The sequence below is a fragment of the Crocodylus siamensis genome, chromosome 5, assembly GCF_052110815.1.
Source record: "Crocodylus siamensis isolate JL-2025a chromosome 5, ASM5211081v1, whole genome shotgun sequence".
Lineage (NCBI taxonomy): Eukaryota > Metazoa > Chordata > Crocodylia > Crocodylidae > Crocodylus > Crocodylus siamensis.
The window spans coordinates 194,992,429-195,008,122 of NC_143399.1; the positions used below are offsets into that span (position 1 = coordinate 194,992,429).

The 15,694-nt window shown below is 40.3% G+C and overlaps 1 protein-coding gene across 3 annotated transcripts in view; it reads right to left on the reverse strand.

Annotated features, from left to right (window-relative positions):
* Positions 1 to 15,694, reverse strand: part of GALNT11 (polypeptide N-acetylgalactosaminyltransferase 11) — a 72,669-nt gene that overhangs the window by 33,295 nt on the left and 23,680 nt on the right. For all 3 annotated transcript variants that reach the window (XM_090047716.1, XM_090047718.1, XM_090047717.1), the window contains exons 3-7: positions 13,580 to 13,703; positions 11,875 to 12,041; positions 8,584 to 8,709; positions 3,805 to 4,054; positions 521 to 638 (exon numbers count right to left, since the gene is read on the reverse strand). In XM_090047716.1, coding sequence (XP_089903842.1) covers positions 521 to 638; positions 3,805 to 4,054; positions 8,584 to 8,709; positions 11,875 to 12,041; positions 13,580 to 13,703 — 785 coding nt within the window. The remainder of the gene's footprint in view (positions 1 to 520; positions 639 to 3,804; positions 4,055 to 8,583; positions 8,710 to 11,874; positions 12,042 to 13,579; positions 13,704 to 15,694) is intronic.

Below are 15,694 nucleotides of genomic sequence, written 5' to 3' on the forward strand. Positions count from 1 at the left end.
GCATAATCATGAAGTGGTTTTGTACCCATCGTCTAGAACAGATATTGTTGGGTTTATAAAATCCTTTTGTGTGTAGAGAAATATAAAGTAAATAAATCTGTTTATATTCAGTGGTTCACTATAGGTGTTAAGTCCAATGAATTTCACAAAATGAGTTAAAAATAATCACAGGTATTATATGTGCCCACATCTGCCTCTGTCAATTTTTATAGTTCTAAAATTATTCTGAAGTGTCACTTCTTATGCAGCATGAAAAGCCTCAAAGAAAAGCTCTAAAATGAACAAAAGAGCTGTCAGATATTAGGAAAAACTCCCTCTGATCTTCCACTTACAAATCATCTTCTAATTACTTTTAACAATACTAAAAATATTCAATATACTGAAAGTGTCCTCTTACCGGGCAAAAATCTAACACAGTTTCAATACATTCAATAGCTATTCCAGTGCTAATGAATCTCTTCCTAGAGAAAAGGAAAGAAAGAAGAAGAGTACCCACTATAAACATAAAAGGCAGTATTACCCGAAATGATATCTCCAGATTTTCACCTCCCCAAATATCCATGCCACTGTCATACTGTCCAAGCTCATTAAAGTATTCTCTGTCCATAGCAAACAATCCTCCTGCCATGGTAGGTGATCTGGAAGAGAAAAAAGGTCCCCATTGACAATTAATCCACTGTTAAAGGCAGATATGCAAAGAATACATCATTCTTACTTACATGATGTATATAAACATAACATGGTTATTGGAATTAAAAACAAAAACTTAATACAACTGCTAAAAAATCTGTTCTCAAAATGGACACTTTTTTGAGAACCAATTCTTTAGCAGTTGTATCATTTCATTTATTTATATTATAATATAATATTTATAATTTATTGTATTATAAATTATTATTTAAATATTATTATAAATATGTATGTTTATAGTTTTTATTTTATTCATTCTCTCTCTCTTCCTCCCTCCCTCATGAAAGCTACACTGAAAAACTGTTTAAGTTGGGAGTTTCTCAGTCTTTTTATAGTGGAACACAGGGGTTGTCCTCCTGAATTTCTGAAGATACAGCTCATCTTCCATGACTGGAATCTGAAAAAAAAGCATAAGCCTTAGACAATACAAGAGCAGCTGAGAACGGGACTACATGCGGATAATAAACTCATCACCCTACTCTTTCGTGTCTTCAAGTTGAATTTCTGCCTCTTTAGCACCAATACAGAGTAGCTACATCTTTCTGCTTCAACTGATTAATTATGCTCTTAATCCAGAAGGTATATATGCAATTATCAACTGTATATCCGTAAAGACACATGCACACATACAAAGGTTCCTATGTACCTTTTCAAATGCAGAACTAATTTATTCTGAGGTTGCCCTAACTAGGAAAAATAGTAAATTCCAGGGTACACTATACTTAGTGGCATTTTTCAGTATCATTTGTATCAGACAAGACCATCATCTCATCTATGTAAAACCAAGACCAAGCTTCAATTAGTAAATCTAACAGGACTTAAAGAGTTTTTCTTTCATCTCAAACTGACTCCAAATCCAGAACTACAGATATACCATCATTAACTTATTAGCTTATTATAACTCTTCTACAGTTATTTGATCTTCATAGGGGTTCCCTAGTCCTCTTCTATGTAGTAAAGCCTTTAAATGAAGAGACTCTGGTATGTCACCATCTTTTATAGTTTTAAAAAAATCTGTACATTAATTTCCATTCTATAAACTGAAGTTCTCCTGCATCACCTAGAAAATCTTGCTTATAATCAGGAAACCTCGGGTACTGCTGCCCTAATAAACTAAATACAAAAAGAAATAACCTTGCAAATACATCAGAAATGCTCATCATCCAATCCTAGTCAAGTGAAAAAATGCAACAAAACTGTCATGTCTTGACCAGCCCTGGGTTTGGGTTCCCTTGTTTGGTCTCGCATTACTAACTAACTACTCCAGGTTTTCACTGTTTACCATCTACCTTGAGAGAATCCTTGCTAATTTGGAGACCTGCATAATCAAACGTGCTGCATGCTGGAGACGGATGAATTGAAAGCAAAAATCTTTCTGTTAGATAAAAAAAACTATGCTAGGGGAGCTTCAAGAGCCCTTTAGAATATTATTTAAGCAATATGAGAGCCTTTCAAAAAAAATGTCAGACCCAAACTAAGGAAGTTTAGTCATCTTGGATGGTGGAACTCGATTAACGTTATTTGCGTTCTTCTCCAGTCACAGAGACGTTTGATGGGCCAAACTCCCTCAAAAGTCAACAGTGGCTTTGCCAAGAGAGAAGACTGCCTCTTCAAGCATATTACAGATCATCTTTAACAAAGGTTTCTAAAATGGAGTAAAAGTTAAGTTTTCTACATTACTTCTCTGCCAGATTTAAGAAGCCACCAACATGGTATTTTTCTAAATAGATTGGCTCAGCAATCCATCTCTAAAGTAGTAATACGAGATGTTTCCTGGCTCCCTTAGATGAAATCTTATGACAGGAAGATGTGGAAATAATGTTGCATAGTCTTCAAACCACAGCATTGGAGCTGCTCAAGTCAACTTAAAATATTTTAATTCCATTCCAAGAACAGAGGAAAAAGACAATATAGCCAAGGTTTCAAGCTCCATCTGGAAGAAAAACCAACAAAGCACCACATACCGCAATAAATACATGAATTACTTTCAGAAGATTTAAGTGCTTTCATTTTATGAAGTCTTGATGCCAGCAAATGGTGCTCATTTATGAACCTGAGAAACTAAGGACCTCCAACAAGAAAACAAGCAACAGTATCAGACTCTCCATACTGCTCCGACAACTTTAACTTTGTCACTGGAGGCCTCTCCTCAAAAGAATGACCCTCTCTTTCTCCAAACCTAGTTAATATACCCTCTGCTACGATACAGTTTCTAATAGGGTAGCCAGTTAATGGTCTGGTTACTGATCTAAAATAGGGACTAAACAGATATTGCCAAATTTCATATAGGTCACCAGAGACCCACTGATTGAAAGATCCAAGAAGGTGCTCCAAGTCCTAGTGTGCTCAGTTTAACTTAGTTTTTGGCTTTGAAGAATACTCCTTTCAAGCACTCCAGGTGATCATTGGTCCAATTCAGAGTTGACTGACAGTATTAATTATTTCAGATATTTGCCACAAAGCATGAGGCTATGGCTAATATTTTGAGGTAGCTTTCATATCCACAAACGTTGAAATAGAAAATTCACATAAACAACAGTCCAGGAGGGGGGAAAAAAAAGTCTGAAAATCTGGACAGACTAAAATGAAAATGGGACAGAAAAGATTTTTGGAGAACTGCTATAACAGTTTTTCTGTTATCAGCTATGGCATTTGTCTTCTTTTACCAAGAGGAATTTCCTAAAGCTAGCAGTTTATTATCAACTAGTCAAGGCCATTCTGGAGAAAGATGCCATAGCGATATACAGATGAGTGTCATTGTGAAAGTGAAAAATCAATACCACCATCATTAATCCATGTGCATTAAGACGTGGCACGCACACACACATATACACACACCACACACACACCAATGAAGCAAGACACACCAATAAAATGTAAAATTGTTGCATAGTGCATATCTACAATAACTTGTAAGAAATCATGTTTGTGGAATAACATGGCAAATACGATAGTGTATAATCAATCATTCCCTAAAAATGTGTTTTTCTTGCCATTACAAGGCAGACATATTGGTTAAAGAGGGCTTTTTCTGTTAAGATTCTTAAGTTGACATTATATCACAAAAAGTCACTTGTAACCAATAGATTCCTTCACAAGTAATGCAAATCTTACTTGATTGGAGCAGTAGCTCCCTCGGGTCCTTCTAGTTCTGACAAAGGAACAAGATCCCATTTAAAGTGCAGGCCCCAGTTAAACCCTCCACGCACAACTGGAGAAGAACTGTAGGTAAGTGTATCGGCGCTGATTATGTCAATCACAGGGCACACCACTGTCTTGCGATCTTCTCTGATTGGAGTCAGCAAAGGTTGCAACCACATCTCATTCACCTCGCAGTGACTGTCCAGGAACACCAGCACTTTTCCTGAAAAGATGAGAACACATTCAGGTCTGCGATAACACTGTATATACAACAGAATTCTATTACAACCAAATTACTATACGTTCAACCCCAAACAAAACAGATGGAAAACTGCCCGGAAGAGTTGACAATTTAAACAAAGGAAAAACTATCTACTGGGATATGTTTTATCAGAAAGGCGGAAGTACTTTCAGAGGTGCCTGTACAAATGACACTAAATACAAACTTCTGAGGGAAATATGCAATTTTCAAATAAATCTCTGACAGTCAGTCTTTGCATATACCGCCAGTCAACAGTGTACCTTGAAGCCTGAAGGAGGTAAGTACAAAAAAACCCCAATACTTTGCTATATGCCACAACACAGCTCTCAAAGTCATCTATGCTTCCACATATATTATGCAGAGTGAGAGAAGCAACGTGCAGTAACACTGAAGGAAGCAGCTGGGCTCCCAACTGTGAGCGAGAACACTCTTCTTTCCAGCGAGTCTTAATTTGTACTGAAAGCGTCTCTGCACCGACTTCAGGAAGAGCTGGACAGAGACATTAATGCAGATATTTTCCCTTTGTTCAAAAAGTGCTTCACAACTTTGACAAAGCTCAAGGGACTCTCTCCACTTAACTTCCACAATATACTTACACACCTATCCTCAAGAAACATCACATTGAGAAACAGTGATAGACAAATAACCACAGGAAAGAAAGACCCTGAAATCAATTATAAGCCAATGCAGGGACAAATGCAATAGGCTTCAAATGGTATGCTAGGGTTTTAGTGATTCAGCAAGATGATCTGTGGGGACTGCTGACTGCAGATAGAAGGCAGAGAGGTGTCAAGCCTCACTACAGGTTCTGATAAGTGCATGAAAACTTAAGTACCTTACTAGGTCAAAACAATTTTCCATCTACCCCAGTATCCTGTCTCTCCCAGTTACAGGGGTGGATTGTTTAGAGAATGTATATGAAGAGGGATATCTAAAGCAGGGGTGTCAAACTCATCCAGCCCCACAAAATGAACGGGTTTTTTTCTGCTCTAACAGGCAAGTACTTGGAGCATTTCCTTTGACAGTTCTGTGCAGTCTTAGCCAGATTTAGTTATGACATCCTTTGCGCACAGAATTTTTATAGGAAACCAGTACACAGAGATTACTTCAGTTCTGAGCTCAATGAATTCAAATAGTAGCCCCGCTTTACATTGACATAACGCAGACAGACTTTAAGGCCAGAAGGGGTCATTGTGATAATCTAGTCTGATGCCCTCCACTACATAGGCCATAACGTTTCACCCAGTAATTCCTTTAACCTACCATTAGAGCAACAGCTTAATGCACTAACTTCAGTAGCATCATTTCTGATTTCTGCTGGGGCAACAGCACTGTCAGGATCTATATTATTAAGGTCAGATTCTTCCAGACTTATGTTAAAAACACAACCACATTCCTTGAGAAGGGTCATTAACATGCATGGAAATACTTAACCTAATTAGGGATAGCAAAACATGGCCTGCAGATGGCAGAAGTGATTACCAGGTTTAATCTGTGTAGAAAATGTTCTAAAGTTTTATTAGAGAGTAGAGTCAATGCAATATTGGAATAACTGCAGAGATATGGGAGAGAACAGATCACCCTGGAGTTCATGGTATAAAATCTCAGCTGTACAAAAGGTAGTAAACAACATTAACGTCCTTCATTAACAGCAGGTATTTCCGGACCTTATAAAAAAAGCAGCTCATAAACGGCTCAGAATAAAAGCAATTATGTCAATTCACTGCTAAACTAACACAGTCTAGGAAGTTCAACCATGATTTTGTTTCTGTTACTATGCTAATGAGTAAAGCCACCAATTCAGAAGAGTTTATCCACAGCTCAGAATTGTCTGGCAACACATAGCTTCTCATGCCAAAGAATTTATCCATAAAGATAGCAATAAAAATGCACTCTGGGCACATAAAGCACCAGAAATCCTCTATCCCAATTAACTGTTGTAATGATAACAAAAAAGCCTCAGGTGAGAAGCAGTTCAGTGATGCATGAGAAACAGCAGCTTGCTTAGAGTTCTTTTGAACTGCTATCATGAAAAAGCACAATACCTGGTAGATGAGCAGCTGTCAGTGTGCAGAGATGAAATGTTCTGCATAATCCAGAATGTATTGAGATGGGGAAAAAAAAAATGCTGCACTGTTTCATTTTTTTTTTTTAAATCAACTACTGTTGTTCTTTGCAATCACTGCAAATTCAACTATGGAAACAAACTCATGGAAGATGCGACTGCCTGTATCACTTCCACTTTTGCTAAAATAGAAAGGGCTACACAGGATTTGGCCCCGTATTCAGGTTTGGGGGTTTTGGTTATTTTTAATTATATGATGTATGGGCAGAAACTACTCTCATTTACACAAGGTAAATCCACTGAAATCAACTGACATTGTCTGGATTTAAACAGTCCTGTAAGGAGGGCAGGCTGACCTGATACTGTTAAGCAGCAACTAATCTTATTTGTGCCTTGTGTTTCCTATGTGGGGGAGGAAAAAGAATTAACACACAAGGTGCACTGCAGCTATATTCAGACTGTGGCCTGGATTGACAGTTCCAATCTCTTTTCCTCATTAGCTTAAATCAATCAATCAATCTTCATTTCCCCATGCATGAAAACCCTGACGTGTAGGAAAACTAGCAGAGTCATATGGACTCTTAGGAAAGTACAGTCTGTCACCATTTTTCTTATGACCAGCTGGTTGTGGAATCAGATAGACAAAAAAAACAACAAACAATAGTCAAGTCCCTCACAAATTACATTTCTTGCCTTAGCACAAAAGAAATTCATAAACATCTTAGAATAGGGTAATTATAATGTCAATCAATTCAGTGCTGAGCCAATGCAAATTTTATCCATTTTTTTATAGTAAGATTGTTTCCTAATCTCAAACTAGTACGCAAAACTGAGTCAAGTACAGGAATATCTGCATCTAGAAGCCATTTAAATCTCAGAGCTACTCCTTCCTGAATTCTTCCATTTATTATGTCAGTTTTTCAGATGCCAAAATTTTACACCCAAAGCAGATAAATGTATAATATACATTGGATACCTTGATAAACAGAGAGAAGTAGTTAGCCGTGTTAGTCTGAAGTCAGGCACAAGGCGTCTGATTAAATGATCTCAGGTTCATGAAAGCTTGTGCTCATATCTTATTTAGTTAGTCTACAAGGTGCATATTATCTCCCTGTTTCCTACCTAGATGTATACCATATATGCTCCATCTCAGCTAATTGTAGTAATGGTAACAGAAAAACCTCGGGTGAGAAGTTACTGAGGAGAGACAAGTTAGGACTTGATACAGATTAACAAGTAACTAGTGCTAAAAAATTACATATATATGAAGCCTGTGATACACAGATAGCTAACATGCAACAGCAAAGTCTCTTATTAACCACAGACAGGTATTCTCTAAATGCCACCACATATGCAGGCACAGCTTTATCAGAAAAAGAGCTAAACATGTAGATGCACTTGGGATTAGGAAATTCTGAATGCCTGAACATCCAAATAAACAGAAAATAATGGGATCACACACTGATGCATTTTGCAGGGGGAAAAAAATAAAGAGTCCTAAAACAGCTTAGGGATTTTCATCTAAATTGTTAAGATCTTAAATGTCCTTTTATACAAAGCAGTGAATAACAAGTTAATGGCTAAATGGCCATGCTCTGAATTGCCCATGTATAGGAGTTGAACAGGGCTGCATATACATGTTCAAATGATCTGGAAGAACTCTCCCAAATTTGTTCTCCTGGTAGAAAAATATACCAACAGCCATGAGAAGACATTTGAATGCTGACCCCCTAAAGAGCAAAGAGCTTGAAGTGCTGATGCTGTGCAGCATGCTCTGCAGGCTCCCTCAGTCTGCCTGGTGACAGATAGCAGCAGAGCACAAGGCAGCACTGACTGGCTGACCCAGACTTTTCAGCACCAGCCCTGCAGCACAATGTGGGATTGTGAAGGGGATGTGTTCTGCTGCCTGCTTGGCTGGAACAGAAGAGTCCAATAAGTGACACTGCTTTGGGGGGCAGGGTGAGAAGAGGGAAAGAATGGTGGAAAGCATCTTGGGATGCTGAAGGACTGTGCTGTGGCTTCTCTCAGAAAGGAAAGTTGTATAGAAGCACTTCCTGGAGCGTTTAACCCTGGGTTTTCCCTGGTTATTTCTCAGGGAGCAGCCATTTCCGCTCTGGGAAAAAAATATTGAACATCTGAATGCTCACAGTTTCTCCTGGGACAGCAGCAACTCTCCCAGAAGAAACTAAATGTCTGTGTGTGGCCTAGGATTCCCTGTCCTTACTCTCCTGGACATCTAGGGTCCATTGTATGCAAGTTCCATCCACTGGAGGTTCTTTGTACCACTCACAGCAGCCCCTGTAGAGGATTAAAAAGCAACTTTGAGGATTACCATATATAATTGGTCAAAGATGCCTTGGATAGATGGGTTGTGCCTGCACCAAGGGGGCTACCTGCACACATGGAGGCAAAAGACAGGATATACCTGTAGCATGAGATGCTCCAATCATTCTTCCTCGAATCAGCCCCTCACGTTTTTCATTTCTTACCAGCTTGGTGTTTTTTAGAAGGTTTTTCTGAATATATTCATCTAGGTCTTTTTTCAAATCAGCTGAAAGAGAAAATACACAATTATTAGAAGCAAGTTTTGCAACAGATTCTCTGCAGTTCCACTTTGAAAGCACATATACACACATGGAAAAGAAGCTTTCCTCTATATGTTAAAGGATACAATTCCACACCAAATCTGTTGAACATCAAAAAACGGATCTTGTTCCAGGTACTACCTATAGCCTGAGCCCCTCTGCCTACACTTTTAGTTGTACAATCTTATTAAGTATTTCTTTCCAAAAAATAACTTGGGAACTGACGAACTGCAGCATGTCCATCTCACTACTTACAATGCTGGCCATTACTGTCTCAGTATGACCATGTCCCAGCCATTCCCCCACCCCCTGCCACCAAGCTGTCTAGCCTTATCCAGGTCATCTTGCTTCCTACTTGGATTGTAAGGTCTTTGGGGGAGGGATCATAATTTTGTTCTGCCTTTTGTTTAGCACAATGGGGTCCTGGTCAATGAACAGAGTCCAAAAGTACTATAACAGGGATATTACTGCTGTTAATAACAGTTGGGTAAGGAGGAGAGGGGGGCTGCTTTTCTCTACAAGCCCTTTCCACTGTAGCAATTTTTTACTTGTAGGTAAAAGGGAACACACACTGTCCTACAGAAGTGATATTAAAATCAACAGTATTCCTTACGAGAAAGGACATACATCACATTAGAGTAAACACTAATATTTTCAAAGGGGAAAAACATCTTTTAATCAACTAAACAGGTCCAACTAATGAAAGCCTGGGTACAGCTTTTCCTCCACTTTTCAAGAAAAAAAACCCTGATGCTTAACATCAGATGTAGCCAATTAGTTGAGGACTCAGCTCACAGGTGGCCACCTTGCCAGACCTCCAGGAGGATCAAAGGCACTGCTTTTAAAGATGAGCAGTGATCATTAATACCTAATAAGCAGTACACATAACACTAATCACTGTCACAAGTGCTGTCTCAGGCACTCTCTCTTTCATCCACTAGTAAAGCAGGCAGCAGGCTGCTGTCACAGAGAAGGGAAGGAATTGATGAGGACCTACTACTAGAAAAACAGGAAACACTAAGCAGAGATATGAGACTGGTGCAAATAAGTTAAACCATAAAAAAAACAAAAAAAACCACTTAGGGTGTTACAAAGAAAGGGCCATGGCATATTTAGAAAAATTAGAGCAAATTTTGGAATAAATAGTAAGATGCTGAGCCCACTGTTGGCCAGCTATGCCCTCAAAGTTGTTGCTAATCCCATTAATAGGCTAATAGCATGAATAAGGAGGACAAAACTACGCATTTCCATAAAGGCACTACTTTATCATCAGAGAGATAGCAAAAAAGGAATTTCTGACGCCAGCTTCAGAAGCTATGCAGCAACGCAAACATTTCAGAGACACCCATTATGCAGCTAGTCTAGCAAAACTGATTTTCCCCTAGTCAGCAAATACCAAAAGCTACCTGAACAAGCCTATCGTCTTCTCTTATCCAGAATTCAGCTCAGTTTCTACTACAGTACTACCCACAAGCCCCAATCCACTACCAGGGTTTCACTGGACTAGGAGTGTAAAGGTAAATACTAAGACAGGACTCAAAGAGTACATAGTAACTGAGGCAAAATGGAAGGAGAAAGTACTATCCCTGGTTTACAGGGAGATAACAGAGGTGTAGAAAATTTAATTTGCCTCGTGTCACATAAGAAATCTCTGGCAGGAACAGGACTGAAACCCTGGTCCAATACCTCAAAGCCAGACGCATGAAACTTTTTCAGTGAAAACCAGTGTAAACATTAGATTTTTTCAGTATCAATCCAGAAAAGGGATAATCCTTTGACTGCTGAAATTTTGCTCCATTTTCTAACTATCTTGGCAAGTTTCAAATCAGAAAGTTTAGCATGACCATATTAAGGAATTGGGATTAACCTGGCTTTGAAAATAGCAACCTACTAGTCTGAGGCTTGGTTAACATGGCATGATGTTCGTGTTAAACCAACAAAGTATTTAAAAGACATGGTTTTGAAGCAAGTTTCATGCGGTATTTAAAGGCTGTGCAACTTGAAAGCAACAAGTTGTGCCAAGTACTTTGTGGCAGGGAATACATACTTCTTCTAAACCTCAGGAGGAGGAGGATGAAACAAGCATTTAAGCGTTCTGCAAGTCTGCTGGCAAGGGACAGTGTGTTTAATCCTAGTTCTTTCTCCCCTACTTTAATATTTGAGCTGACCTAACAAAAGCAAATCAGTTTTGTACGAACAAAGGAAATTCCTTCTAAATTATGCATACCTAATTGGCCTAACAGAGTAAATGAGGTCTTAACCCAGAAATCAGATGATGGGACAGTTAAACATGTATGACCAAAAAAAAAAGGACCTAATGAAAGAGATGCAGAAGGCTGTGAGTGTTTATACAACAAGACAGTAGGAAGCTTGAACAATCCTGCTTGCCACTTCTGTTACACTGACCTACTTCTCAACTGGTGTTTAGCTTTTCAAACGCCAAAATGCTTCTAAGGCTTATTTTGATTTGCAGTGTGGTAAAGAAAGAGCTGGAGCACATGATCTTCAAACCACAGACAAGTATTTGAAAGCTCCTTCTGAAATCTACCCCTTTTTGAGGTCCCATCAATCCAACCAATCCTTTTCCAACTGCAGAGCTGGATGCTGCTCCATCAGGAGCCAGCAAAAGCTTCTCTGGGGGAGCCACAAGGGGCTATCCAAGAGCAGCGCAGTGCTCTAAACTCCCATGCTGAGCTCTGCTCCCAGGCAGCATGCTGCCACTTGGCTGCCGAGCTGGGGGGGGGGTGGTAGCAAAATCACTATTTCCATAGTGCTCCATCAACTCTGACTGAGGAAACAGGACAGCAGCACAGCACTGTGTCTGTGCAAATTCATTTCAGTAGTGCTTATGGAAGGCATTGGCCTAAAGAATGTATCCTTGGAACATCAGCACAGCCCGCTCCAAACACGAAGCGTGCTGGGCCAGCCTTCCCGCATATTGTCATGGTGTTATTCATAGCTCAGCTGGCCCCAGCTGCTTAAATTCCCACTACTGTGGGTATCAACAGTTACCTCTAGCTGGAATGAGTGAAGTCTAAAAACCCAACTGGTCTATCAGGTGCTTTTACTGACCATTGAGAAAATAAAGCTAAGTACCACCAGCAGCTGCAAGTTCAGGGGTGGTCTCTCACCAAATTCACTGTTGTCATCCACCAGGATAATTTCATGAAGAAGATATGATGGAGTGCGATCCAGGACGCTGTGTATTGTCCGAAGCAAGGCAGAAAGTGCTTCATTGTAGAAACAGATAACAACACTAGCAGAAGGTAGATCAGAACGGTAAGACTTTTCTTTACATCTGCAAAGAAAAATGATGTAGTATTTATTACTCATTAAGTCTTGTTCTCACCACAGCTTTGCACAGGGCTGGTGGAGCCTTACTAAGCTCCATAAATAACAGTGCTAATATTGAATTAGAAGCTGGTCCTATGCATTAAGTGAAATACTAAAACATGCCCATAATTACGTAACAGCATTAACCTAATTACATCAAGGCTTAAAAAAGTACACAGCATGCTCATACCTACAGCTCATGCAATTCAGAACCTCAGATAGGGCTTGCTGCTACCTGGTGGAAAATGCATTATAAGCTGCTGTGAGGGCACACAACCCTATGGGTCAGCTTCCAAAGACACTGCAGTCAAAGATAGCACTGACAGTCTTACAGCAGGAACGTGACTACTTCTATTTGCCCATTTCAATTCCTCCTCCTAAGACAGGATCACAACTGACATTTGTAGTAAGGTGCCAGAAGTGAGGGACCCAATGACATTAAAATCTAAGAGTATAATTCATCAAAAGGTCTTTTCACATCAGATCAAATCAAGTCAGCTGCTGGGAAATATCTGCACTCAGGCAAGGATGATCTATTACCTTAACCAATAATACAGCCACCATAACAGAAACAAGTCACAGATTTCTCTTTTTAGTATAGTGGTTTTCTTTCTTTCTTTTTTTTTGGGGGGGGGTTGTTATAGTGACTGTTTCATTGTGTAATGGACTCTAGAAAATACATTCTAGATACAAGAGCAACATTTTCACAAAGGGACACACAAGAAGCCCACTCTTCTGCCAGTTACCTATCCCCACCCGTAAGCCTCTGATTTTCAAAGGAACTAGGCGCAATTCAAAGTATCTTCAACATGTATCGGGTTTGCTTTTAGATTTCTTTTTAAAATACATTTTAGCTTGGGTCTCCCATGTGGCTGCTTGCATGTAATTTGAACAGAATATATTGTGCGATATATTCTAATCTAAGCAATCCTTTGCTTAAGATCTGAAGGCCTAAACATGTTTAGTCCTTTAGTTTGTTCAGCTGTCATTAGCTTGTATGAGTTCTACTGTACATATATATGCCTTTGAAAGTATACTGTGTTCAAAGAGGCTTCTGTGGGCTGATCTATGTAGAGAAAGTTTCTGGAACTGATCTCAAAGAATCACACACACACACACACACACACACACACACACACACACACACACACACACACACACACACACACACACACACACACCCTTAAGGTGGTGTCAGACTCTCTCACGTGACCTCATCTGTTAGGATTTTCCAATCATCATCCCCTTCAGCTTGCCTTCTGAAATGCAATTTTGAACAGTATTAAAATAAAACTACCCTTGGATTTAAAAGAAACACCTCAAGCCATCCAGCTGCAAGTATTAAAGGATAAAAATGTTGCCTTCGGTGGTACCTGAAATGTTGAAAAACATTATCTATCAGATGCACAGCTGCCAAATATTTAAACAACAACCTCACGATTTAGCCTAATGTTGTGCTTTCAATGCCTCAGATGTACAGGGAACATGGTATAAAGAACATACTTTGTATCCCTGGTGTCTGGCACATCTCTGTGGTATCCCAGCCGGTTACTGATCAGCACATTGAAGGCATGTTTCTGATAGCCCAAGTCTCTCACCTCCTGATCATGCTCATTAAAAATCATGCCTGAAACAGAAACATGCCAAAATCAGTTCAAAGGAGCAAAAAATGTCCTTTAGCAACGATGAAGTACTGAAATGGAACATTTAATTCATACTATAGCCTAGTATTCACCATGTTTCTACAAATTATTCTTTTTAACCTGTTTTAAAAGCACATTTCTGTTTAAATATTGTGTCTACTCCATGTTGGGGAGGAGGGAGGAGCAGAAAAAACGAAGAACAGCCATGCCTGGGGTAAGAAAGAGAGATTAACTGGGGAGTGTAACATGTACCCAAGGTGGTGGCTTTGTCGTCCTTATTTCTTTCCCCTCCAAGTTCCCTTCCCCCTTTCAACTCAGGACAAAAAATGGGTGTCAAGCAACTAGCGGTCCAGGTCTAGCCCACTTGACACAGTAAGTCAGTACCTACAGCAAACTGAGGTTTGACACAGCACGTATTTCCACAGCAATAAAGTATGTGCAGAAAAAACTTTCCAAACAAGGTTTCAACAGCTCAGCCTTCCTTGAGCATCCAAAGAGCAAACCAGCAGCTATGAAAGCAGCAACTGCTCCTATCAATCACACCTGGGCTGTTAACACCAAGTTCATTAGCAACTGAGCTAGCTATTTTGTTCTGCAAATTAATTTGTAGCACAATCAGACACTGTTGTGTGCAACAGAGGGAACCACTGCCAGTTTCAGTAAATGCTCTACTAGAAGCAAAGGTGAAGCCCTAAATACCAACCTTTTTGCCCTGGCTTTTCCCTAAGCCACAGTCTGGGCTTTCTGTCCCCTGCTTGGAAGAGGTAGTTATAAAGAACAATGAAAAGATCCACTTTCCTTAATTTCTTGGGGGGGGTTGAAAATTATGGCAAGGGACACTCCGTCTTCCCCCTTGATTCTGTGTAGGCAGCTGAATGTAATACCTCTCTTCACAGCAGCATCCAGCCAAACAACTGAAATGCTCCGCTCCTGTCCCAAGTTCTGCCAAAGCCACAGATGCAATTTCATTGAGTCCTTGGTGCAAAGCTTCAAACTAAAAGATTCAGTCGGGTATTTTTCCTCCATAGCATCATGTAAAAAGTCTAGAGTCTAAAAAAGCTTAAATTCAGTTGCTGCAAAACATCTGAGATTATCCTGCTTCAGAGAAATACGCAATAGCCAGGCAAGTTAAAGCACTTTGCAGCCTCTCCACCACAACTTAATTCAGGACTTAATCAGGTGGACTTAATTCAGAAGGAAGAGTGCTAAACAGGTAGAGAAATGCAAACTAAATACCATACTTATGCGAGTCTAAGATAAGGTTTCCTCCCCCAAGTCAACATGGAGGGGGAAAAGCCCCTCTGCCTAGAATCAAGTATGAGTGCTGGGAGAGGAGGGTCAGGCAGCTGCTCTGGCTTGGAGTTGGAGCCATAGCTGCAGCTGCTGCCTGCCCAGCCCCCAACACCTCTGCACCCCACCAACTTCCCCCCCCAGTGCAGCATCTGCTCCTCTGCCTGGCTCTCTCCCTCCCCTCCTACTCTTGCTCTGCACCAGCAGGCTCCATCCATGCAGCAGCCTGGGTCACAAAGCACAGCACCAACCCAGCCCTGTAGCAGCAGCACCCAGCCTGCACAGCTGCTAAAGGGGCTGAGCATGGCTGCAGCCCCATGCCCCAAGCTAGAACAGGGATGGAGCCTGCTGGCAGGGAGCATGAGAAAGTGGGGAGAGGGAGCAGAGAACAGAGATGAAAAGGGGGTGCACAGGCAAGAAGGCGAGCAGAGGCTGGGGGAGCCCAAGGCTGTCCGGGGGAAGAGGTGAAGGGGGCTGGAAGACAGGCACAAGCAGGGGCAAGCTGATTGACCTCCCCACACCACCTGCCCTCCCACTGCAGCAGTGGGGGGTATGAATTAAAGACAAGCTGTCAACAATTAGATTCTATACATGGAAAATTATAACAAATTTATAAATTTTCCATGTATAGAATCTAATTACCAAGGGTCATCTTAAATTTAGGGCCGTCTTGGATTCAAATACA